Source organism: Myodes glareolus, chromosome 5 (assembly GCF_982192425.1).
Source record: "Myodes glareolus chromosome 5, mMyoGla1.1, whole genome shotgun sequence".
Lineage (NCBI taxonomy): Eukaryota > Metazoa > Chordata > Mammalia > Rodentia > Cricetidae > Myodes > Myodes glareolus.
In genome coordinates, this window is record NC_142030.1 from 29230996 (window position 1) to 29257311 (window position 26316).

Consider the following 26316-nt stretch of genomic DNA (forward strand, 5'->3'; position numbering starts at 1 on the left):
TAATGGCAATGACAGTTCCTAAGGACTAGGAGATCTGCAAGTCTCCAGACCCATCTAAGTACAAAGGGCAAAGGTCTGCATAAATTTCCAAAGAGTTTTCAGAGTTAAGCAGCTCTGCACAACATGAATTGCAACTATTCCAGCACAGGTTTAAGTCTCTAGTCGGGAGAGAATGAGTGCGCTGGGCTGACCCACTGCCACGGAACAACGCTGCACACCAAAAGCTATGGGAGGTGAGCAGATTTATAGAACTAGTGCTTCCTTCAAAGGCCGAAGGCAAGAACAACCTCTAAAAATGGAGAGATAGGGTGACTGTTGCTTTTCCAAATGACAAAAAGTTGCTGCATCTACAATGGTTGTAGCCTAATGTATCCTAGATACTGCAGGCTGAACACAAAATAATGTATATGTCAAATATAGCACCACTGTAAGAAACTACGGCCATGGCATCATTCTTCCGTGTTCAAGACTTCTGTGAAAACAGACAGCAATTCTTTCTCCGTAAGGACCTAATGGTCCAATAAGAGCTTGTCCAGGTGAGAACTGGCCCGTGGCCTTCTATGGCATATAGTTTTTTTTTTTCTACTTTAAGCAATCAGGAATTGGATTCCGGAAACTATAGACCGGTATCAGATTTCTAAGAATTTGTTTATCATGAATGTGGCCAAGAATCCTGTCACAAGAACACTCCTTCAGTTACTAAATAGTCATTCATTTATTAACATAGATATTAAACTTTTGAGTCATTAAAGGCAAATCTGGGTTATCAGGTTCTGTCTCAAAATGTTTCTTGAATTCTTTGGAGCAACTCTCAAGTGTACTGTAGAAAAACAGGAAATCGGTAAAGCATAGGACAGAAATGTCAGTCTTACATGCAAGTCCTGTAAGTTTGGGGTTCCCACCACCATGTCTCTTGTACTTTCAAATATATAGAAATTCCCCATAAATTGTAATAAAAACAAGGGTGGAAGCCTCCCTAACGTGGGCAGCCACAACAGCTGGATGTGAACTGACTCTGAAAGCCTGGATGAAGCACACGGGGCGCTCACCATGACACCTAGCAATTATCGCAATGAAAGTGAGCAGAACTATGTCAGGAACCAGGTAGGATTTTAGTTGACTGATGTATCTCAATCAAGGAAAAGAGCGGTTAGCCCCAAAGCTGGCAAGGGTCATATTCACACACCTCAAGCTTCTTTCTACTTAATCTTATAAAGGTTGGACACTGTTTCAGTGGAGTACTAATCCATAATTCCAGATGTCTAAAAAGGAAAACATTAACTTCAGTCCAGAACCCTGCTGTGACAGAAGGCAGGGGACATTCACTTATAATATTATATAACACTCCCTTGGAAATGGGCCCTAACAATTTTTAATAAAAAATGATTTCCCTCCAAAACAATGATTAGTTGTATCCATAAAGTACAAGCCAACTGTTAGGTAATGAAATTGTTGATTTTTCAGCCCTGCTGCTTCTAGACTGCAGCAGTAATTTGCTAAATTTATGCACTGTGAAAATGTGATTCTCAGTTACAGCACCCTGCTGTCTCAATGTCCACAGACGATGTCTTCAACATTCCTTTCATATCATAATAGCAGGATGGGGTGTTAATAATTTTAGATATTGACATAGTTCTAGGTTATGAACAAAACAGACTCGTTAAGTTTTACAGAACTACAACATATTATAAAACTTAAATTAGGGTTCAAATAAAAATGAATACCAGACATATTTATTGACCCTAAGTAATATATTTTGAAAATAATAATAATATATCTTGGAATCTTGTGTTCTATCATTCTAAAAAAGTTAGTCTTTTTAAAATTCAAATTGACTAAATTCAGAGCATTCATAATCAGCATATTAGAACTCTATCAAAAATTTTATTTCATAGAAGAAACAAATATGATATATAAATAAATATAAATAAATATTCCAAAGATGCACAAAAATAAAAAGCAATATACTTAACATATTTTAAGATCCTTCAAATAAAAATGTAATTATTATTATAATTCCTCTTAAATCTAGAATTTCAAAAAATTAGAAAAATTGAGTACTAAGGTATTATCTAGACATTCTAAAATAAAACATGTAACGTTTTTAACATGTGTCATTTGGAATGCTATTTGAGTTCTTTGGACATTGAAAGACTATATCATTTGTTGGATATATGTTTGTGTACATGTGTACATTTGTATGTACTATCTCTATTCTCTGAATTATATCGTAAATAGTTATAAATAATTGTAGTTTTCTACCATGCCACAGGATATTGGTTTAAGAGTGAATCAAATAGTTTCCAGAAATAGACTTTATAAAAAAAGGAATTGCTACGGCTAACCAACGGCCTTGGATAAGTGCACAGTCAGTACATCAGCTTCCTAGGAATGCACAGAACTGAAGGACGTACTAGACAGGAATGCCTTCCTAAACATAAGAAGATGCTATTCTCTGTGTAGAATGGAAAAAAAATGCCTGAGTTTTGTTGTTGTTTTTGTTCGTTTTGTAAACTGTTAAAGAAAACATGAGCCCTGTGCAAAGTTGTCTACCAGATATAGGATTTCAAATGGATATTGACTGGCCAGGGGTCTCATGGGAGCAAATCAGAGGGGTTTCAAGGGCACCCCTGCCAGCAGCAAGGTGGCCTCAGTGCCCATAGCAAAGCACTCAACATGTCCAGAAAGGCTAAAGATTCTTCTAAAATATATGGAAGACTTCTGGATCCTAGGACTATAACAAAGACAGCATTGGAAGCCAATGGTAAACTCTATATCTTGTCTAGAATTAAAAATGGAGGGAAGAAAATTATTCAACCTACATTTATTTGCCATGACAGGACAAAATTCCTCCAGAATCAGAGGCTGGCAGTTAGGTGAAGAAAGATTGCTATTAGGAGGAGCAATAATGATTCAAAAACAAAAGTTTAAGTTCCTATGAAATGACAGTAGCACACTATTTATCAGAATGGAGCAGTTACAAAAAAGAAAGTGTTTAGTAAATGTTTTATTTGTATTCCAGAACATATTTACATAAAGACTTCAAAGCCCAATCCTTATTTACCCTGAGTGTAGACACACAGACACTGTACTAACTGTAGCATGTGCTCTGTTGTTGGTTGGTTGGGTTTATTGTTTGTTTGTTTTCCAGACAGGGTCTCTCTGCATAGCTCTGACTGTCCTGGAATTTGCTTTGTAGACCAGGCTAGCTTCAAATTCACATATATTCTCGTGCCTCTGCCTCCCAAGTGTTAGGATTAAAGGCATGTGACACCATACCTGGCTTATGTAGAATGTTCTGATGCATTCAAAGTGACTATAGTAAATTCACCAGCAGTGTGAAGGTGGCCATATTCAAAATAAACACACAGAGAAAACGCTTCCTGTACAACAAAGCTGGTTAGAAAACAAAAAGAGAAATGTACCAGTTTCTGTAACAGCTTAAAAAATTATATATATGCATATGCTTCACGATAGCGTCAAAAATAAATACCCCAGTCTTGTAATAGAAACATGTCAAAATTTCACTGTAGAGAACCACTAAAAATAGTTGGGTAATGTTTATGAATGGTAAGAAGTGAAATTAGAAATGTATCAGTGTATAATATAAATTATCAGGTAGGATGAAAATAAATTAAAATCACCAGCAATTATGATTTTTTAAATTGACAAAAGTGACCCTGAAGTTTACCTGGAAGGTTAAAAATAAAAAGCAAGGAACTCCTGAACAAGACAGGAGAAAAACAGGAAGAATCAACTGAGAATCTGACCCACTAGGTGCTTAAATATCACAGCCACAAGAGTTAAGGTCCTCACCTAACAAGGGACACAGCTAAAACTGAGACATTCATCCCTTCTGGAGAATACAACACAAAGCAGTGGTATCAAGGCCAGAGAACACTTGACAAGCAATGAAAATAGCTTATAATTTAGAAAACATATTTTACCTCTCAATATTAATAAAAATACAGATGATAAGAGGTGTGTTGATATAAAAATAGCATTAAAAATGTTAATACATGTGAGTGAAATCATAAAATGACTTCAAAGACAAAAGAAAATGAGAATATTATAAAAAATAATTCCACTGGTCAAAAACTCCAAGACAATTCCCTCTTTATTAAAAATTAAATAATTTTAATTTTTAATGAGAAATTTAATGAGAAGTTGTTTATAGGATAGAAAACAACTCATATGAACCAAGAACAAACCCGTAGATTACAGACAAGAACTTAAATGGCCAAAGGACCTAAATTTCAAAAGAAAAAGGACTGAGCTAATAATATATCGTTAAACCCAAAACACATTAGAAATTAAAGAGAAGGAAAAAAATGACCTAGAGAATTTTTAGAAGTCATGTAAAATGACAACTCTCTGTGTGGGCCAGGGTGTGGTCAAAAAGTCACAAGGTCACATTTAATCAGTGCGGGAAGAAGTCACTCTGAATTACAACTGAGTAACAACTATTGAGATGTCCTTAAAAACCACAACTATGGGTCGAGAGTTTCACTCTATGAAAAAGGAAAAAAGAGATGGAGAAGGAAAGAGAAAGAAGGGTGGAGGTGGAGGAGGAGAGGAAGGGACAATGGAAAGGACAGATGGGTGGGTGGGGGGACTTGTCCTAGCTTCATTTGTGGAACCGGCACAAGCAGAGATAATGTGTGATCAAAAACCAGTGTGATAAAGAGACCAGCAGTATAGAACCATTGAGGGTATTCTAGAAAAATAGTTAATTACATGAGGGAATTCTACTGTCTTATGGTAAGAAAATAAGATATAAAAACTGAACAAACATTGTCATGGGATTTTGATCCATTTAGTCTGTCTGCTGCAGGACAACCGAGAAGCTGAGGGGGAAGGGTCTCTCACTCTAGCACTCTAGTAGGACTGGAGCAGGCAGCTTGCTGGTGGTGCTCTTTCCCCTTGGGCAGCAGACCGCAGAGGTGTCTCACCTGTCCTGAGTCGGTGAGTGTTTACCCCTAACATACATCTAAATAAATTCTTGGGAACCTCTCTCAGACTCTCGTGGATTCTCACTACATCTGGCACCAAATGTTGTTTTGGTTTTTTTACAGGATCCCATAGAGACATCATTGCCCCCAAGACAGCTGGAAATAATTCTTAGAAAATGACGCCTCTTCTCGCAACAGATGGGAGGAATAGGTTTTGGTTTTTCTCAGGGTTGGTTATAAGTTATTATAGGGTTGGGGGCAGAATAATAAATAACACTAGACTCCGGAATCTCATTTGGTGCAGAAGGAAGGGAATAGATAGGATAGTATAATATGGTAGATTAGTATATCTACTTGTAAACTATTTTAGCAATTATTAGTTTTAGACAATTTACATTCTATATTTGATACATATTTAAAATTATTTTCGTATTCCTGTCAAAGATAATTTTTATATTGATACAAATTGAAAATTATATTTGTCATATTGTGTATGTTCATATTTCTGTTTATAATATTTTTGTACACATATGTAAAATTATTTTTGTCATATTGTATGTGTGTTTCTACTCCTACTTAAAATATTTTGCATATTGATACAAATTAAGGATATTTTTCTCATATTGTACTATAGATTTCTACCTCTGATCAAGATATTATATATATCGTTACAATTTTGAGGCCATTGTCCTAATGCACATCTGTTTAAAGATTGTCTATTTTTATAATGTGAAGCTTTAGTCTTTAAGCTATATAGGTTATTAAGAATTACAGGTTAATTACCCCATCACAACCATCAGACCCTGAAACCTACAAATTCCACCCTGCCCCCAAACTCACCTATACCCCCCATCCTCATTGGAACTGTGAAACACAGCCTGCTACTCCTACAAGAGGTAAGTGATCAGTCACCTAGCAGGACACCCAACTCTCTAAGCCCTCCATATCAGGGCAAAACCTTGGTCCCCTCCCTCGCCTGCCTCAACTTCTCTAGCTAGCCAGCAGGAGAATTTCCTGCAGGTAGGCTGCTCCAATACCCCCATCCCACTCATTGGACTCCAAAAGCTACAAATCCCACTCTGCTCCCAAACTTGCCTATGCCCCCCTTCCCATAACCTCAGTGGAACTCTAAACCACAGCCTGCTACTACACAGAGAGGACTAAGAGGTGAGTCCCCAGCCAGCCGGCAGGACACCCCACTGTATAGACCCTCCAAACTGGGGCAAAATCCCTTTCCCCTCCCCCACCGGCCTTGGCTTCTATAGCCAGTCAGCAGGTGAGTTTCCTGCAGGTAGGCTCACAAAACCCCTGAGACACAGACAGGGACAGTACAGAGCAGACCAAGAACAGTTCCCAAGATACAGACAGTTACTGCAAGGATTGAACCAAGATGCAAAGACAATGCTGGCATCAACTGAAGGAAGAGATGGGTAGGTGCCAATGTACAAATTCATCCACACAACCTAAAAAAGCAACCAGAACCCAATGATCAAACAATAAGAAGACTTGAACATCCTGAAAGAGAAGAAAACGATTTTAAATTCAGTGTTATGAAGATGATGGAGACCTTTAAAGAGGAAATGAAAAGTTCCCTTAAAGAAATGGAGAAAGGGCTGGAGAGATGGCTCAGAGGGTAAGAGCACTGATTGCTCTTTAAAAGGTACTGAGTTCAATTCCCAGCAACCACACGGTGGCTCACAACCATCCAAAATGAGATCTGATGCCCTCTTCTGTCGTGCAGACAAGCATATATTAAATAAAGTAAATCTTTAAAAAAAATAAAAAGAAAAAAGAATGGAGGAAAAAACAAACAAAAAATGAAAGAAATTAATAAATTTCTCAAAGAAACTCAAGAAAACCAAGAAAAAGCAATCAAACGGGTGAAGCGAACAGTTCAAAACTTGAAGTCTAAAACAGAGGCAGTACAAAAAACACAAACCAAGAAAATTCTGGATATAGAAAATCTGGGTAAATGAACAGAAACAACAGAGGCAAGCATAACCAACAGAAAACAAGAGATGGAAGACAGAATCTCAGGAGTTGAAGATACTATAAAGAAAATAAATTCATTGCTCAAAGAAAACGTTAAATCTACAAAAAGCTTAACACAAAACATTCAGGAAATCTGGAACACCATGAAAAGAATAGGGATAGAAGAAGGACAAGAACTTCGGCTCGAAGACACAGGAAATATATTCAACAAAATCATAGAAGAAATCTTTCCCACCTAAAGAAGTAGATTCCTATGACAATACAAGAAGCTTACAGAACACCAAATAAACTGGATCAAAAATAATCCCCTTGCCATAAAATAATCAAAACACAAAACATATAAAATAAATAAAGAATATTAAGAGCTGCAAAGTAAAGAGGTCAAGTAACATATAAAGGTAGACCTATCAGAATTACTCCTGACTTCTCAATGGAAACCATAAAAGCCAGAACCTGGGCAGATGTGCTGCAGACATTAAGAGACCATGAATGCAAGCACAGACAAAGCTTTCAATCAACATCAATGGAGAAAAGAAATATTCCATGACAAAAACAGATTTAAACAATACCTATCTGCAAATCCAGCCTTATAGAAAGTACTAGAAGGAAAGGAAGTATAGAAATACTACCAAGAAAGATAACTACACCTACAAAAACACAGGCAACAGACAACCTCATATCAACAAAACCCAAAGAAGAGAAACACACACACTACCATTGAAAAATAACTGGTCATTAATATCTCTTATATCAATGCACCTATAAAAAGACACAGGTTAAGAGAATGGATACAAAAGCAGGATCCAGCCTTCTGCTGTTTACAAGAAACACACCTAAACCTCAAAGACTGACATTACCTCAGAGCAAAAGATTAAGAAAAGATTTCCCAACCAAATGGACCTAAGAAATAAGTAGGTGCAACTGTCCTAATATCTAACAAAAGAGATGTCAAACTAAAATCAATCAAAAAAGATGGAGAAGAATATTTCATACTCATAACAGGAACAATCCATCAAAATGAAGTCTCAATCCTGAATATCTGTAAAAGAAACATTACTAAAGCTTAAATTGCACATCAAACCCCACACACTAATAGTAGGAGACTTCAATACCCCACTCTTCCCAATGGACAGGTCAACCAGACAGAAATCTAACAGAGAAATAAGAGAATTAACAGATATCATGACTCAAATGGAATTAACAGATATCTACAGAACATTCCACCCAAACACAAAAGAATAGATAGACCTTCTTCTCAGCACCTCATGAAACCTTCTCTAAAATTGACCACATACTCAGTAACAAAGCAAACCTCAACGGTTACAAAAAAATTGGAGTAACCACCTGTATCTTATCATATCATCATGGTTTAAAATTAGAATTCAACAGCAACACTAATTTCAGAAAGCCCACAAACACATGGAAATTAAACAGTGCTCTACTAAACCGCGCCTGGGTTAAGGAAAAAATAAAGAAAGAAATCAAAGACTTTCTAAAATTCAATGAAAATGAAGGCACAACTTACTCAAACCTATGGGACACCATGAAAGCAGTGCTAAGAGGAAAGTTCATAGTACTAAATCCCCACATAAGGAGAGTAGAGAAAGCTCACACTAGTGATTTAACAGCACAACTGGAAAGTTCTAGAACAAAAAGAAACAGACTCACTCAGGAGGAGTAAAAGACAGGAAATAACTGAGGGCTGAAATCAATAAAATAGAAACAAAAAAAAAACAATACAAAGAACCAATGAAACAAAGCAGGTTCTTTGAGAAAATCAACAAGATAGACAAACCCTTATCCAAACTAATCAAATGGCAGAGAGAGAACATCCAAATTAACAAACTCAGAAATGAAAAGGTGGACATAACAACAGACACTGAGAAAATATTGAGAATCTTTATGTCATACTACAAAAATCTGTACTCCACAAAATTGGAAAATGTAAAAGAAATGGACAGTTTTCTGGATAGGTACCATATATCAAACCTAAATCAAAACCAGATGAACAATTGAAATAGACCTATAACCTGCAAGGAAATAAAACCTGTCATCAAAAGCCCCCCAACCAAAAAGCCCAGGGCTGGATGGGTTCAGTGCAGAATTCTACCAGAACTTCAAAGAAGAAGCTAATTCCTATACTCCTCAAAGTGTTCCACAAAATATAAAAAGATGTAATATTGCCAAAGTCTTTCTATGAGGCTACAGTTACCATGATGCCAAAACCACACAAAGATTCAACCAAAAAAGAGAATTACAGACCAATCTCACTCATAAACATAGATGCAAAAATACTCAATAAAATACTGCCAAATTGAATCCCAGAACATATCAAAAAAATTATCCACCATGATCAAGTCGGCTTCAATCCAGAGATGCAGAGATGGTTCAACATATGAAAATCTAGCAATGAAATTCACAATATAAATAAACTGAAAGAAAAAAACATATGATAATCTTATTAGATGCTGAAAAAGCATTCGACAATATCAATACCCCTTCATAACAAAGGTCTTGGAGAGATCAGGGATAAAAGAATATATCTAAAAATAATGAAAAGCAATATACAGTAAGCCGACAGTCAACATCAAATTAAATAGAGAGAAATTCAAACCAATCCCACTAAAATCAGGAACAAGACAAGGTTGGCCACTCTCTTCATATCTGTTCAACATAGTTCTTAATGTTCTGACTAGAGCAATAAGACAACAAAAGGACATCAAGAGGATTCAAATTGTAAAGGAAGAAGGCAAACTTTGGTTATTTGCAGATGATATAATAGTATACATTAGTGATCTGATAGGGGAGCTCAGCCAATTACATTCTGTCAGTGGGGTGTGTTGCCCTAAGGCAAAAATTTACCTATAAACCTGGCAGTTGCAGTTGCGCTTCATTGTCCTCTCTCGCTTGGCTCCTGCATTCCGGACGGACTGTTAGGACTCTGGTGTAAGTTTTCCTTATGTTTATTAAAGCTGTATCTTTTGTATTAAGCTAATCTGGCTGATCTTTAATTACTGATCGATCTTGCCCCTTCAGTGATCCCAAAAACTCTACTAGGGAACTTCTATAGCAGATAAATACCTTCAGTAATATGGCAGAACACAAGATCAACTCAAAAAAATCATTAGCTCTCATTATATTCAAATGATAAAGAAACTGAGAAAGAAATCAGAGAAATATCACCCTTCACAATAACCATAAACAAAGACCTTTAATTATGGCTAGAATCCACTTATGAGTGAGTACATACCATATTCCTCTTTTTGTGTCTGAGTTACCTCAGTAAAGCGTTTTCTATTTCCATCCATTTGCATGCAAAATTCAAGATGTCATTGTTTTTTGCCGCTGAGTAAAACTCTAATTTGTATATGTTCTATACCTTCTTTAACTATTCTTCTGTTGAGGGTCACCTAGGTTGTTTCCAGGTTCTGGCTATTACAAATAGTGCTGCTATGAACATAGTTGAACAAATGCTTTTGTAGTATGATAGGGCCTCTCTTGGGTATATTCCCAAGAGTGGAATTGCTGGGTCCTGAGGGAGGTTGACTCCCAGTTTCCTGAAAAACCGCCACACTGATTTCCACAGTGGCTGGACAAGTTTGCATTCCCACCAACAGTGGATGAGTGTTCCCCTCACTCCACATCCTCTCCAGCATAGGCTATCATTGGTGTTTTTGAGTTTAGCTATTCTGACAGGTGGAAGATGGTATCTCAAAGTTGTTTTGATTTGCATTTCCCTGATCACTAAGGAGGTTGAGCATGACCTTAAGTGTCTTTTGGCCATTCAAAGTTCTTCTGTTGAGAATTCTCTGTTCAGTTCAGTACCCCATTTTTTAATTGGGTTAATTGCGTGATCCTAGAGAAGCTAAATAAGAAGGTGAACCTGAAGAAAATCATATAGTTATCCTCCTGGATATTGGAAGTAGACAAGATTGCCAGGCAACCTTGGGTGCACGGGGCGGGGGTGGATGTGGAAGGAAGGGGAGATGGTTAGAGAGAAGGGAGTAGGGAAAGATTGGGGAAAGCTTGGAGGAATGGGATGGGGGGAGGAAGGAAGGATGGATATGGAAGCAGGGAAGTATATATCTCAATTAAGGGAGCCATTTTAGCGTTTGCAAGAGACTTGATTCTAGAGGGGTTCCCAGGCCCAAGGAGAGGTCCCCAGATTGTTCCCTGGACAGCAGAGGGGAGGGTGCCTGAACTGGCCTTGGCCTATAACCATACTGATGAATATTTTGTATATCACCATAGAACCTTCATCTGGCGATGGATAGAGATAGAGACAGAGACCCACATTGGAGCACTGGACTTAACTCCCTAGGTCCAAATGAGAAGCAGAAGGAGGGAGAACGTGAGCAAGGAAGGCAGGATCAGAGGGAACCTTCATCCGACGATGGATGGAGATAGAGACAGAGACCCATATTGGGGCACTGGACTGAGCCCCCAAGGTCCAAATGAGGAGCAGAAGGAGGGAGAACATGAACAAGGAAGTCGGGACTGCGAGGGGTGCGTTCACCCACTGATACAAGGGGACTGATCTAATGAGAGCTCACCAAGGCCAGCTGGACTGGGGACTGAATGAGTATGTGATCAAACCAGATTCTCTGAATGTGGCTGACATGGGGACTGTCTGAGAAGCCATTGATAATGGTACTGGGACTTGTTTCGTCTGCATGTATTGGCTTTTTGGGATCCTAGTCTGTTTGGATGCTCACCTTCCTAGACCTGGAGGGAGAGGGGAGGAACTTGAACTTCCCACAGGGCAGGAAACCCTGACTGCTCTTAGGACTGGAGAGAGAGGAGGAGAGGGAGTGGGGGGAGTGGGAGGGTAATGGGAGGAGGGGCAGAAGTGGAAATTTTTATAAATTAATAAAATAAATAAATAAATAAAACAATAACCATAAACAACAAAAAATATTTTGGGGTAACACTAGTCAAGAAGTGAAAGACCTATTTGACAGGAACTTTAAATCTTTGAAGAAAGAAACTGAAGAAAATACCAGAAAATAGAAAGATCTCCCATGCTCTTGGTAGGTAGGATCAACACAGTAAAAATGGCAATCCAACCAAAATCAATCTATAGATTCAATGCAATTCTCATCAAAATCCCAACACAATTCTTCACAGACCTTGAAAGAACAATACTCAACATCATATGGAAAAACAAAAAACCCAGGATAGCCAAAACAATACTGTACAATAAAGGAATTTCCAGAGGCATCACCATCCTTGACACCTAGATCTATTATAGAGCTACAGTAATTAAAACAGCTTGAAATTATAATAAAAACAGACAGGTTGGCCAATGAAATTGATTCAAGACCCAGATATTAATCCACACACCTATGAACACCTGATTTTTGACAAAGAAGCTAAAAATATACAATGGAAAAAAGAAAGCATCTTCAACAAATGGTGCTAGCATAACTGGATGTCAACATGCAGAAGAATAACAATAGATTCATATCTATCCCCATGCACAAAACTCAAGTCCAAATTGGATAAAGACCTCAATATAAATCTGACCACATTGAACCTGATAGAGGAAAAAGTGGGAAGTATATTTGAATACATGGGCACAGGAAACTACTTCCTAAATATAACCCCAGTAGCATAGACACTGAGAGCAACAATAAATAAATGGGACTTTCTGAAACTAAGAAGCTTCTGTAAAGCAAAGAATACAGTCAATAAGACAAAAAAGCAGCCTATTGAATGGGAAAAGATCTTCACCAGTCACACATAAGCAGAGGACTGATCTTCAAAATATATAAAGAACTCAAAAATTTAGACATCAAAATTTCAAATAACCCAATTTAAAAATGGAGTGCAGAACTAAATGGAGAATTCTCAACAGAAGAAGAATCTCAAATGGCCAAAAGACACTTTAAAAAATGTTCAACATCCTTAGCCATTAGGGAAATGAAAATCAGAACAATCTGAGATACCATCTTACACCAGACAGAATGGCTAAGATCAAAAAACACCAGTGATAGCTTCTGCTAGAGAAGATGTGGAATTAGGGGAATACTACTCTATTGCTGGTAGGAATGCAAACTTGTACAACCACTTTGGAAATCAGGATAATGGTTTCTCAGAAATTTGGGGCTTAACCTACCTCAGGACCCAGCTCTTGGGCATATATCCAAAATATGTTCAATCATATTACAAGGACATCTGTTCAACTATGTTCATAGCAGCATTATTTGTAGTACCATAACCTGAAAACAACCTAGATGCCCCTCAACTGAAGAATAGCTAAAGAAAATGTGGCAATTTGCACATTAGAGTACTACTCAGTGGGAAAAAAAATGACATCTTGAAATGTACATGCAAATGGATGGAATTTAAAAAAAAACATCCTGAGTGAGGTAACTCAGATCAAGAAAGATGAACATGGTATGTACTCATGCATAAGTGAATACTAGCTGTAAAGCAAAGAATATTGAGCCTATAGTTCATGATCCTAGAGAAGCTAAGTAACAAGATGAATCCTAAGAAAAACTTACATTGATCCACCTGAAAAGGGCACATAGACAAGATGACCTGACAAATTTGGAAGCATGGGGGTAGGGGGAGTAGGGAGGGCACAAGAGGAAGATGAAGGGAGAAGGGGAAGGAGGAGGAAAAAGTTGAGGGAATGAGATAGTTGAGATGAAGGAAGGACAGAGATGAGAGCAAGGAAAGAGATATTTTGATTGAGGGAGCCATTATGGGGCTAGCAAGAAATGTGGTAGGAATCCACATTTCTAGAGAAATTCCTGGGAATCCACAAGGATGACCCCAGCTAAGACCCTAAGCAATAGTGGAGAGGGTGCCCAACTGTCCTTACCATGTAGTCAGACTGATAAACATCTTAAATATTACCATAGAACCGTCATCCAGCAACTGATGGGAACAGAGGCAGAGACCTATATCAGAGCACTAAATTAAGCACCCAAAGTCCAGTTGAAGAATGGGAGGAATGAGAATATGAGCAAAGATGTCAAAATCATGACAGGGACACCCACTGAAACAGTTTACCTGAGCTCATGCGAGCTCATCAACTCCAGCCAGACAGGGAAGAAAACAGCATAGGTCCAAACTAGTCCCTCTGAATGTGAGTGACTGGGGCAGACTGTGGGTCCACTGGCAGTGGCACCAGAATTTATGCTTGTACTGGCTTTTTGAAACCTATTCTCTTTGTATGGATACCTTGCTCATCCTATATATAGTATGAAGACACATGGACTTTCCCCAAATTAATGTTACCCTCTCTAAGGAATGGATGGGGTGGGGTAGGGGGCAGGTGCAGGAAATGGGAGGAAGGGAAGGAGTGGGAAATGGGATTGGTATGTAAAATGAAAAAAGGTAGTTTTTTTTAAAAAAATTACAGGTTAATAGTCACCCATGTTTGTCATTCTTACAGTTATGTTAGTTATGTTCTTGAGATTAACAAAGATAGAGTACACATTAATGAGTATTCTTCAAACAATTCAAAGATCTACTGAATATTGCATTTAAATGTTTCAATATTTTAGGATTCTGTTGATATGAGACACAACTGCTCCTGGCAGCACTGATCTACTCCCAACAGAATGATGAACACTGAAGACACTCCATATGGAGCTTGTTTTCTTCTTGGCTAAACTGACCTATTGGGCAAAGAACTGCCCTTGCCCTGACTTCTCACAGTAAGTACACTGTCTAATCTGGATAAGCAGGGCACAAGGAAAAGCAACTGCTGAACCTTGCCAAGACAAGGTAGGACAATCTTTCAAATTTTCCTGCTTCAGAAATGGTCTGTCAGATATTCTAGGCCCATAGTCAAAGTTGGTAGCCCCAATATTGCAGAGAGACTTTGGGTGATTGTCCAGGAAGCCAACTGTTTTTGTCATTTCTTACATCTTTTGGAAGTCACTTGTTTGCACTTCCTGCTTAATCAGGTAATAAAATATTTCTTCTCAGATCTTTGATGGGGTTGAAGACTAGATGGTCACAGTTACTATCCTCTTACTTGCTGATTGCCTATAACCTGGACATTTATTATATGTTTCTTGCTTGATGTTGTTCTAGTTGGTTGTAGCTGCATTTTTGTGTTATGTTATTAACTGTTTTCTCCTGAATAATACTTACTAATTTAATATATAATTATATATATATTATATATATATATATATATAATTGTATTAGGGTTAGAACCTTCTTATTTAGATAAAAAGAGGAGTATCAAGGGATTGTGATCCATTTAGCACATGACTTGGAACAGCAAGCCCTAGGGTATGGTCCTGTCTGCTACATGACAACTGAGGGGGAAAGGTCTCTCATTTTCTTGCTCTCAAGCTTGCATGAATGGTAGACGTGGAGCAGGCAGTTTGCTGGTGGCAGTCTTCCTGCAGCAGGTGTCTAACCTGTCCTGCATCTGTGAGTGTTCACCCCTCTCATACATCTAAATAAATTCTTCTGAACCTCTCCTAGACTCTCATGGATTTTTGCTACAAAATATTTTGGGGACAACTTGGTGAAAAGAAAGGGTATAATGTAAGGAAAAAAAGGAAGATAAAGGGAAGGAAGGATGAAGAGGGAGGGAAAAGAACAGGGAAAGAAAAGGAAGCAATGAAAAAGAGTAGCCTCCTCCACACAAAGGTGCCTAGCGAGGGAATGTACACACATGTGCATTCCTCCTGCCTACATTCGCAGTAAGCTATCCTCTTGTCCTTTTTATCATCTCTGATATCCTTCTTTACTCTTTCAATACCAAGGATATATAATATATTATTTTTATAACTAGGAGAAACTCATTTTTTTTCAGACTATTAAGGGTCACAAACCCATCAAGCCGCATCCCTATCAGGCCAAAAAAGAACTGGATCCTGAGAATACCTGCAGACAGAGGGAGTTAATAGAGCTGGCTCTATTCCCCAGATGCCAAACCATTTGGGTAGTTTAACTAATATGGGGAATAACACCAGTCTAAGGCTTTGAATTAGTCACTGAAAAGCCTGCAAAGTTTCTTTTGAATAGCAGAGGCCTGGCCCTGGGTGGAAGGTTAAGGGGAAGTTGAGGATGCCATGTTATTAAGTCATTTCGTTTTTGACACTACCTACTCTGAGGACTAGTGAACTTCAGCTCCTGTCTGATCAAATCCCAGCTATAAAATGCAGTAATCCCTCTGTGTTTCAGACACACAAAGCATGACCAATTTGCATTCTCTTCTTGTCCCTAACTTGTAAATTTTTTTAAAAAAAATGTTCTAGAAATATTCACAAGAAAACATGCATTTTTATTAAGGTGAATCTTCAAGCTTCTGTTTTTGGTGGGGGCATCTTACTTCACCTCTCCACTGTCTTGACTAACCTATCACTACTTCTATTCAAATGCTAAGGGAAAGAAAACTTGGGCAGTTTTTCCATTTGTTTTTGCTAAAATCCATATGGGGGATGCTCCAACAGGGCATTGGGGATTGTGTCTCTAAATATATTTGTTGGGTAAAATGAAGGGTCCAAGTAGAATCTATTAAATACATCTAGGCATCTTGCCCATCACCCTGTAGGCAGGCAGAGCATGCTTAACAAATAAAACTGTGTTGACTGAATTGCTTCCTTGACGCATGGTATTTCTTTTATCTGTGATGGGGATTGATAAATTGAAGATAATTAGAGGGCATTGCTGGTCACACTCGACAAGTGACATATCCTAGTCACCTCCACTCAATACACCTGCCAATAAGTCAGTCTGGTGACAAGACAAAAAGTCTTCTCCTTCCTTCCTTCCTTCCTTCCTTCCTTCCTTCCTTCCTTCCTTCCTTCCTTCCTTCCTTCCTTCCCTCCCTCCCTCCCTCCCTCCTTTTTAAACAAACTAGAGAAACACATGTTTTGCACGGATGTCATTAGAATAAAGAACTAGTGGTGATATCTGAACTATTTTATTAATTTTGAACTGGTTACCTGCCTTTCAGATGTCATTAAACTAAATTCAGAATTGTTACGGTGTGTTACTAGCAGACTGTGTTAGGGCTGCTGACTTTTTACAAACACTGTATTATTGCTGGGCACGTTTCAATCCCCGTGAGCACAGCCCAGATTTTAAAGCTAAAGCCAGCTTAACGTGCAGTTCAGAGATGCAGTGCACACGAGCTGCTGGCTTCCTACAAATGCTATACCTGTGGTCCAGGGAAGCCTGTGCTTGAAGCATCTCACCAGCAATTCTAGAAGCCTGTATCCTCGGCTGATTTGTTTTGTTTTGTAGTCTGAGAACTGAAGTTGGGAAGAACGTAATATCAGAGCTAGCCAAATTTCCTTGACCTCTTAGTTTTTAAATTTCGAAAGGCATGGCACTGGCTCTGTGCAGATCATTTCTGTTGGTAGAGTGGAAATGGGAAGGGCCTGATTTCATTTTGGACACTTCCCCAGCGTGGCACACTGTCACGTGGGCTCAGTGGATCCTCATGCTTTGATATGTTACAGCGGGAACTTTGGGAAATGACTTACTGGGTTGTACATCTGATTGAACAACTGCTCAGCTTGCTACATGGCAAAGGTGGGGAGGCATTGCAGCGCAGACAGGGAAAGAAGGAGAGACCCAGAAAAACAGCATTAGCTCAGCAAACCCGGGGCTCGCACAGACGAGCTGGTCTTCAAAAAAAGAAAAGATTTCAGTTTCTAAACATTCCACAGTGGAAGTGAAAGGCTCTAGGGGAATACAAATGTTGACTTTGGCTCCTAGAAAAGAATAGCTGAAACAAGAAATTTAAGGTTTGTGTTCCTTTCCCTCTCTCGAGTTAAATGCCCATGAAATAAAGAAAACTGTCCGCTTCTGATGACACATGAAGTGCTGGCCTCCAACAATGAATCAGAAGAAGTACTTCGGGCCAAGCCCACAATTTATTACCTGAACTTCAAAGATGATAATAATAAAAAGATTAATTAAATCTTATCATTGAATTTATAGCTCTTCTCTGGTAGTACCAGAAGCCTACGTTTTCTATCTGGTGTCTAAGTTAAGCGGAGGTTAGGAAGCAGCAGGCTAACAGTAGGGACAGATCAGAAAGCAGGCAACACCACACTGATTTAAAGGAGAAAAGGAAAATTCAAGTCTGGAAAAAAAGTAAGGGGAACCATAACACAGTGTTGCCTATTAACCAATTTCTCCTCTCTCAGTTCTGAAAGACAGCCTGTAGTGTTCCAAGGACTTTAGAGTATATATAGGCTCTTGTTAGATTTGTGCACAGTTAGATGTCGGAAATATTACTGTAAATAGTATTCTCGACTTACGTTTATTAAATATCTACACATTAATTTGAGGCTCGAGATTGAGGTCTTGGAGGTGCAATACAAGGGTAACTATTAATTGGTACTAGGCTGAGACACTCCTTTGAAGGCAGGACACCTGTTTCTTCATCTTGAGGATAGTTAGCATGCTTTTTAAGAAAAGTCTCCTAAAGCATGCTATCGATCAGAAAACTGAAGGCAGTAGAAAGCATGGCACTTAGGGGTCTGTGTCTTCTCAGGAGTTCCTAAAGACACAGGTCAGTTAACCTCTACAGCTTGAACCTCAAAAAAAAAATCATTCAATAGACGATGCAATCCATACATCAGTTATTAGGTTCTCCTCACTCCCTGAATAATTAACATTGGCAGATAGATTTAATTATTATGCACACTTACAACTAGTAATTATGCCTTACCTGGTTAGCATTGTTCAATGAACTCACTAAAATCAGTAGGATTTCCTCACGCTTGAGCATCTGATTGTCATTTCTAAGAGTTTCAGATAGAACTCACATAATCCCTTGTCTGTATAGAAGCATTTTTATCCTAAAATATTTGAAGGAATCATAAACTCTACATGAAAAAGTGTTAAAAATTACTATGTATGCAAACTCCTCCACAAATTCGTATGTAAAAAAAATAGCTCACTTTAGCCATGCATTATTAGTAGGATAAGAAGCTAAATCCCAAAGTGGATTCCATTATTGCTGACAGAAAAAGTTTCTTTTCAACTATATACTACTAATGTATAGTCTTATATGGATTTTATGAACAGAAATGACCTGGACCATCACAAATCTTGAGGAAAATACGACTGGGAAAAGTCCATGGTGTATTTATGATACAAAATAATTATATTTTCAGCTCTCATTGAGTAAATCTATTTAATCCACAAGTCACAAATCTTTTCATTTAAAAGATGCTGAAGGCCCTCTTTCAAGCTTTTAGAGTTGTTTCTTTTCTTTGAGGAAAGAATGTGTCCATTTGTACATTCTACACCGTAGGCTTGTGTGTTCAAGTGTTCCATATAGACCTCCTTTCTCTCTCAGGTGATGGATACTTGAGGTATTAAAGAAACCATGAGCAGAAACTATAGACTACCGAAGAAAACAAAAACAAAAACTGCTTCAACCCTAAAGTTAAGTCAATACTTGAGAGCCAAATGAACAATGTAGCATCTACAGGTGAGACATAAAATATTTAAGTGATCATAACCTTTTTAAGTTCACTAAACCATATAAAGGTTATGTAAGTACTCCCAGAAATAAATTCTCTTTTCATGAATTATATAATTCCCTTACGGTGAGACAACTCTGTGTCACTTTAGTGCTGGTGACAGTGTAGAACACTAAAATGTCATCAAATATCACGCCAAAATGTTACGGGGCTTGGACTGTGAATGTCAGCAAATGGTGTCGACTGGGAGTCTGGGGGAAAGCTATGTTGCCAGTGAGAGATCTGCTGGGCAGACCACAGAGCAACCTAAGCAAAGTGGGCTGAACTGCAAAGATGCAGATTCAGTTGAGAATCAAGTCATAGACATGGAAACGCCAGCAACAACACGTGGACTGCTTCTTTTCGTTCCTGGAGGATTTCAAAGACCGATGCTGAGCTCGACGGACAAAGGGCAGATAGCAAGCACACATGCACAGCTATCCTAGTGCAGAGCCTTGGTCTCCGTGACAGCCCAGCAGAGTTTGATGCAGGTACTTTCCAGGCTCTGCGTGTGCCTGAGATTCTCCTACTCAGCACACCATGAGTGAGGTAAGATGCTACAGCAGCCATTTCCCTTTGCTATGGTGTTGTGGGGGAGTATGTTTTATCACCACTAAGCTCTCTTATTAAGTAAAAAAGCATAGTGTATTATAGAGCACAATGTAAGTATTTAGAAAATAGTTCATACACCAAATGCATACATAGCCATCTAAATACCTTCAGATGGGCCATTTAAACTTTTTCATTTACTAGTCCAGATTTCTGTTTAACTAAATACTACTTAAAGTAAGGGAGATATTAAGAACACCTTTATTTTTCCATGCCTCTGTGTGTGTGGGGGGGTTGCATGTATACATGGCTATATGCACCAATATAGACATGTGTCAAGCAGAGATAAACATCAACTGCTTCCTTCAGCTGCTCCTCCACCTTTTATTTCTTGACATAATATCTCTTATTAACCTGGAGCTCAACAATTAGGTAATTTGGGAAGCTGACGAGTCTGGAGATCTCCTCATCTCTGCTTCCCTGGAGTAGGAATACAGAGGTACACCATGCCTGCTTTTCTTTACCGGGGGCCTGGGGACAGGAGCTGATCACTTTACCTACCAGCCATCTCTACAGCCACGCTCAACGCTGCTTCTGAGTCTTAGTGAGGGGGCTTTCTTAGTGTGCAATTTCACATGGTAATTTTTTAAAGTCCCTACGTGGTTAAGTATGGAATAGTCACATTTCAGCTTTAGTTTGCATAACTTCATAGAAAATAGAGTATTTAAATATTAAGCATTCAAAATAATTCTTGCGTGGATACAAACATTGTTCCATCTCTGGCCATCCATGCCATCTGTCTTCCTAACTATAGTTAACAAATCACTATTCTAGTGGGCTATGAATCACAATCAAATCTTATTATATGTTTTATTATATATTTAGATTCTTATCTCTTCTAAGTATTAGTTGTCAAGGGGAACAAAAGACTTAATAACATTATGAGTTTTCTATGAACAATGAGTGCAGACGAAGCACACAACATAGGGAAGGAGTCAGAGGAACAATGCGTGACTGGAAATGCACTCCACAAGTGTTCAGGCTGGAGTAAACAAGTGGATGCCACAATGGAAAGACCCTGCTTTCTTTTCCAAAGACTTCTGGATAGAACAAGCTTCCTCAGACAGACAGCCATTGTTAATTCAATATAAATCATCGTTCTACAGATGTGCTAGGGGGTTGACTACTATAGTGAGCATCTAGAGACTGAGTGTTGCCAGAAACATTCTTGCCCAGTTGTATTACAAAAATTGATCTGCATCTGAAACTATATAGTTTTATCAGAATATGAAGCAATGTCTGGATTCTTCTCTTTGCTGAGAACATCCTCCTCTACCTTTTCAGAGGGTTTAGACCCCCAGAGAGTAGCGGCTAGTTTTTATTCTTTTACATGTCTCTAACTATTTTCTCTTTTTCAAGTTTTCTTTTGACAGAAAAATTAAGATAGGTTTTCATATTTACAAACAGATTTGATTCAGATGTCTCAGGAATCAACTTAAATGTTTCTTTTATCAGCATATAACCAATGATAAGGAGTTTATTTATTTTGAAAAAGGCCTCTCCTCTAACCATTTTATAAATTCACCAATGAGCCCATCTACACTTAGACTGCACTTACCTTTTTAAGCTGTGCTTCCAATTTGCTACACTCCTCCTTCTTTTGTTCAATGGCTATTTCTAGAGATTTTAATTTGGAGTCCCTCTTCAGTCCCGCAGAAGCTAATGAAGATGCGTGTTCTTTGAGGTCGATTAAACTGGACTGAAAGGAGGAGAATGCTCGTAAGGAAAACATCAGAATTTCTCCAAGCAAGAGCATCAGTACAAATTCACTGGTTCCTCACATCGCAGTAAAGGATGCATTCAACAGAAGGGGTAAGGTTTACTGAGGTAGTTAACAGTGGGCTATCACCAGGGAACGAAAGTTGGCCAGCTTACAAGACAGAACAGACTTGCATCGCAGTAGAATCAAATGTGACTAAATGGTGTGGTCAATCAGGGCAGTTTTCACATCTCAAAGTCATGTTAAAGATCATGGTCCTAGGGTGATCTTTTAGCACTGCCTCTCCAAATACACGCCCTGAACTCTCCATTTGTATTTATTATAATTAAGCCGTGCATATGCTGAGAGAGATATAAAAAAACAACAAAACAAAAAAAACACTGACTTTGATGCTTCATTCCCAAGGGCAAATCAAATGTAAAACATCCTGCTACATTTTATCAAACTCCTCTTTAATAGAAACACATGACTAATTTTTCGAATATCTTCTAATGAATCAATGATAAAGGTATTTGAAATTTTGGATGAAGTAGACTCCAGAATCAATGAATGGTTAATCTCCTACCAGATATGGGATTGCCAATAGTGCTCAGTTATCAACATGCCCAGAATCCTAGAGTTTTCCTATATAGTCTGAATTCCAAAGTCCAGAGAAATAAATACTTGAGCATATCTCTGAACATAGTTTTTGCTACCTATAAGGGCAATTTTTATTACCAAACATGAAACAGCTAACAACCACGATTGACCAAAATGTGCCACTTCTGCACTTATATATTAGCATCTCAAAATCAAGGAAGACAGAGAGCACACGGTGTTCTTTCAGGAACAACGCTGCCTAACACTATACAAGACTGTGTCCTGAGCACCGACTGCCCTTCACGACGAAGGTCATCACTACCCAGCAGGAAACTCCCACACACGTTTGGAAGGACAGGAGGGTAGCAGTCGTTTTTCAAGACAGCAAGCCGGCACTCACATCCGCTGTTAGCCTTGTCCAAGATCACTCAGCCATTAAAGGCAGATTTAAGTCTCAAACTTGGGTCTACAACTCTGATTTCACTTCTACAAAAAATGAAGGCCCTTATAATCCAGTTATTTTGTCATAGTGAAGACATCTTACCACCCAAAATAAATAATAACTTCCCTGTGAACTGCAATTCTATGCTGTTCTTTTTTAAAGTGTAAATTGCCAGTTGTGACAACCAGCTTTATTTTGGTTACACTATGGCTCCTAGTTATTAATCTAGGTGTTGTAAAAACAGTTTCAGACATGACTAATGCCTATAATCAGCTGGGTTTAGGTTTTAAGAAGATTATCCTCGGTCCTCTGGGTGGGCTTGATCCACCCTTTGAAAAAAAGGCCTTAAGGAGCAACCTTCAGCTTTTGTCCCAGGTGGTTACAGTAGCAGCCTAACTCCCCCAGGCAGTCATATGACATGGGTTGGGCTTGTCCACCCTCCCTTAGATTAGAAACCATTTCAGCAAGTCCCTTAATTTAGTTAAATTTACTAATCTGGGTCTGGTTTCGTTTTTTGTTTTGTTTTGTTTTGTTTGGTTTGGTTTTTGGTTTTTGTTTCCTTGGTTGTTTTCTTTGACAGAATATTTCTTGTTAAGTGGCAATGCCAAGTGCATTTGACAGGATCTGGAAAGGTTTCCACCATTGCCCACGTGACTGATGTTAATCATGGCTAGCATTTCCCATGTGACTGATTCTCAATCATGGCCAGCACTGCCCACGTGACTGATGCTCAATCATGGTTAGCACTGCTTCCAAACCCAGTTCCACCTGAAGCTTGCTACCTCACCAAGGTCTCTTTTCCACTAGCAGTGAACGCATTAATTTTAAGGTACAAACCCTCAAATGGCACCGCTCCAGAATCTCCAAGCAGGAAAGTTCCTTATAATACATTGTCTTACTGTAAAAACAGAGGTGAGTTTTATATTCTGTATTCAGCTTTGCTATAGTGTGAAATGGCTTTAAATAATTTATTGTACCATAAAAAAAAAAACAATTCCAGAAGAGCAGCTATATCTAGCCAAGAAATTTGTCTTCACGGTCATGTTTTCTAACCAGGCAATATTGGATGGTTCATTTGAGAATTTGCAGTTCATTTGAGAACTGCAAATAAATTCAAAATACTGCAAAAGCATTTAATAAGTAAAGAGGAGTTACTATTATCATTGTTGTTATTGTTACACTAACTGATGTTCAAGCAAAAGATAAAAAGACCTAAAAAAGGCTTCTCTAAGCCATACAAGTAATAGTTGGTAAAGTAAAACACAAGAAAAATGCTTCTAGAGGGCACACTGCCAGCCCGCTGAGTGGTAAAGATGCCTAAAGACATCTTTGACGAAGGAAGACACTGGAGCTGTCTTCCCTGGGTCTGAGGCAGCCTTCTGAGAGGAAGGTAACCATGTTCCCCAAGTCTTCACACTACAAAGTATGTCCCCAGAGACCTTAAATGAAATCAACTTCAACAAAAACAGTGTTTGCAGAACTGTGGACGTGGTGCCTTCATTTCCCCAGACTCACCTCTTTCTCCGTGAGCTCAGCCTGTAAAGCATTGACCTTTTCTTTGAGGTCTTTGTTCTCCTTTCGAAAGGATTCTATTTCTTCTAGTCTCTCCCGGTCATCTCTCTCCCTTTGCTCTTTCAAACGCTCTATTATTCTCTCCTGTGAGGCAAAAGAAAAAAGAGCACAGGGCTGAAAACTCGCCAGCATGTATTCCTAAGCATACTGCAAATAAAAGTATGAGACAATTAATCTGACCGATTCTCCATAATAATCAACATGGAAACTTTAGCACTGGATATATGTGTACATGTATTTGTAAAATAAAATCAATATGCAATCCCTTTCAACTTGTTAATGCAATTTAGCATTACAGGGTGACAAAGAAGTGTGTGTGTGTGTGTGTGTGTATGTATGTATCTTTGTGTGTTTATGTGTGTATGTGTGTGCATGTGCGTGTGTCTGAGTGTGTATATGTGTATGTATCTGTGTGTGCTTATTTTTGTATGTGTGTGTGTTTGTGTGCATGTGCATATGGCTGTATGTGTGTGGGTGGTGCGTACATGCTAATGTATGCAGACAGACATATGTACAGACTGATACATGTGCAAAGAAATTCTGACATCTGACATGTTCTATGGTCACTCTTACCTCATCTTTTGAGACAGGGTCTCTCATGAAACCTGAAACTCACTGACTTAGATAGTTCAACCAGCTAGTTACAACGATTCCCCTCTTGTCGTCTCCACAGTGCTAGGATTACATGTGCAAGCTGCCATGCCCAGCTGTTTCAGGGGGCACTAGATGTCGAAGTCAGGTCTGCACCGTTGTGTAGGAAGCGCTTTACTGACTGGGGCCTCTCTATCCCTAGAAGAGACTACACTGATACCACTACTTCTGCTCCTACTACGATTACTATTGGTAAAGCTTTTGCTGGCGCTTACACAGTGGCACAAAAATATAACTCAACTGATTGAAAAGTAAAACCAGTCAAGAGAGAAATTTTGGCACCCAAAGTTTTCCTCTTTAATAACAGCAGGAAAGACTACCAATGGTCAAGCTATGGGCTGATCTTCAGCCCTGGTATCTGGGAAATGCCAAGAACACTTCTAGATGAGGGAGGTTCAGCCAGAAGGCTCTGTTGCAAACTCCCTGCACAGAGAGGGGAAGAACAGTGGGCTTTTTGGTCTTTACCCTGCTTCCTTGGCTTCATTTATCATGAAGCGTCAGTTCCTGAAGATTCGTCTCAGCCCACGCAGAGGACTATTGGACAGTAAGGAGCCTGAGACTGAACAACAAAGAGAATGTGAGACAGAAAGAAGTCTCGCATCATTGTGGGGTCTGTTTGTTTGCTTGGTTTTATTTTTGTTTGTGGTTTCGTTTGGTTTGGTGTTTGGTGTGACTGGCCATGTGCTTCTTTCAGTGGCTTATTTACAACCACTGGGAACTCTAGAACTCAGGTTCTGTTTAAGCAAAATGCAGATATCCCTGGGACTGGAGCCTACTCTGTGCCAAGGGCTGTCACATGCCCTTCTCATCAGTCCTTATCACAACCTCAAGGGTGCAAGTAGCATTACTGCTGACAGGGCAGAAGTGAGACCTCTTAGAGCACAGAGAGACAATCTGCCCATCCAAAGTGACCCAGCTTATTGTCCCTATAGACTGGACTAACAAAGAGAATGTGAGAGAAAGGCAAACCTATCAGTAATGCGGCTCTTCCAGTGTGTCTGGATATAGGTTGTTGTTGGTATTGTTTTGGTTTTCATACTCTGTTTCTCCCAGTGGTCTCTTGACAAACACTGGGTACTCCAGAACTCAGGTTTAGTTTGAGAAAAATGCAGATAGCTCCTGTACTGAGAACTCATTTCATGCCAGGGACTGTCATATGTGTTTAATGAAAAGAATGTGTTTAATGTGCCTGAATATTAGCCTGTGATTTAAGATCCCCAAGGAGGCAACTGTGCTGTCAGTGATAATAGTATGTATATTAAACGATTTGAGGAGAAAAAATGGCTATGGTTACCTTGCAATTTTTAAAGCCTATTAAGTAAAGTATATTAGAGC

At 38.8% G+C, this 26316-nt stretch overlaps 1 protein-coding gene across 11 annotated transcripts in view; it reads right to left on the reverse strand.

The window, feature by feature from the left end:
• Positions 1 to 26316, reverse strand: part of Erc2 (ELKS/RAB6-interacting/CAST family member 2) — a 919008-nt gene that overhangs the window by 452232 nt on the left and 440460 nt on the right. For 8 of the 11 annotated variants that reach the window (XR_015737860.1, XM_087906197.1, XM_087906198.1 and 5 more), the window contains 3 exons: positions 24274 to 24414; positions 21576 to 21716; positions 17414 to 17449 (listed from right to left, as the gene is read on the reverse strand). Coding sequence is in view for 10 of the 11 variants with exons in the window: in XM_087906197.1 (XP_087762323.1) it covers positions 17414 to 17449; positions 21576 to 21716; positions 24274 to 24414 (318 nt within the window). In the remaining variant the exon portion in view is untranslated. The remainder of the gene's footprint in view (positions 1 to 17413; positions 17450 to 21575; positions 21717 to 24273; positions 24415 to 26316) is intronic. The other 3 variants (XM_087906199.1, XM_087906200.1, XM_087906202.1) reach the window with 1 other exon arrangement.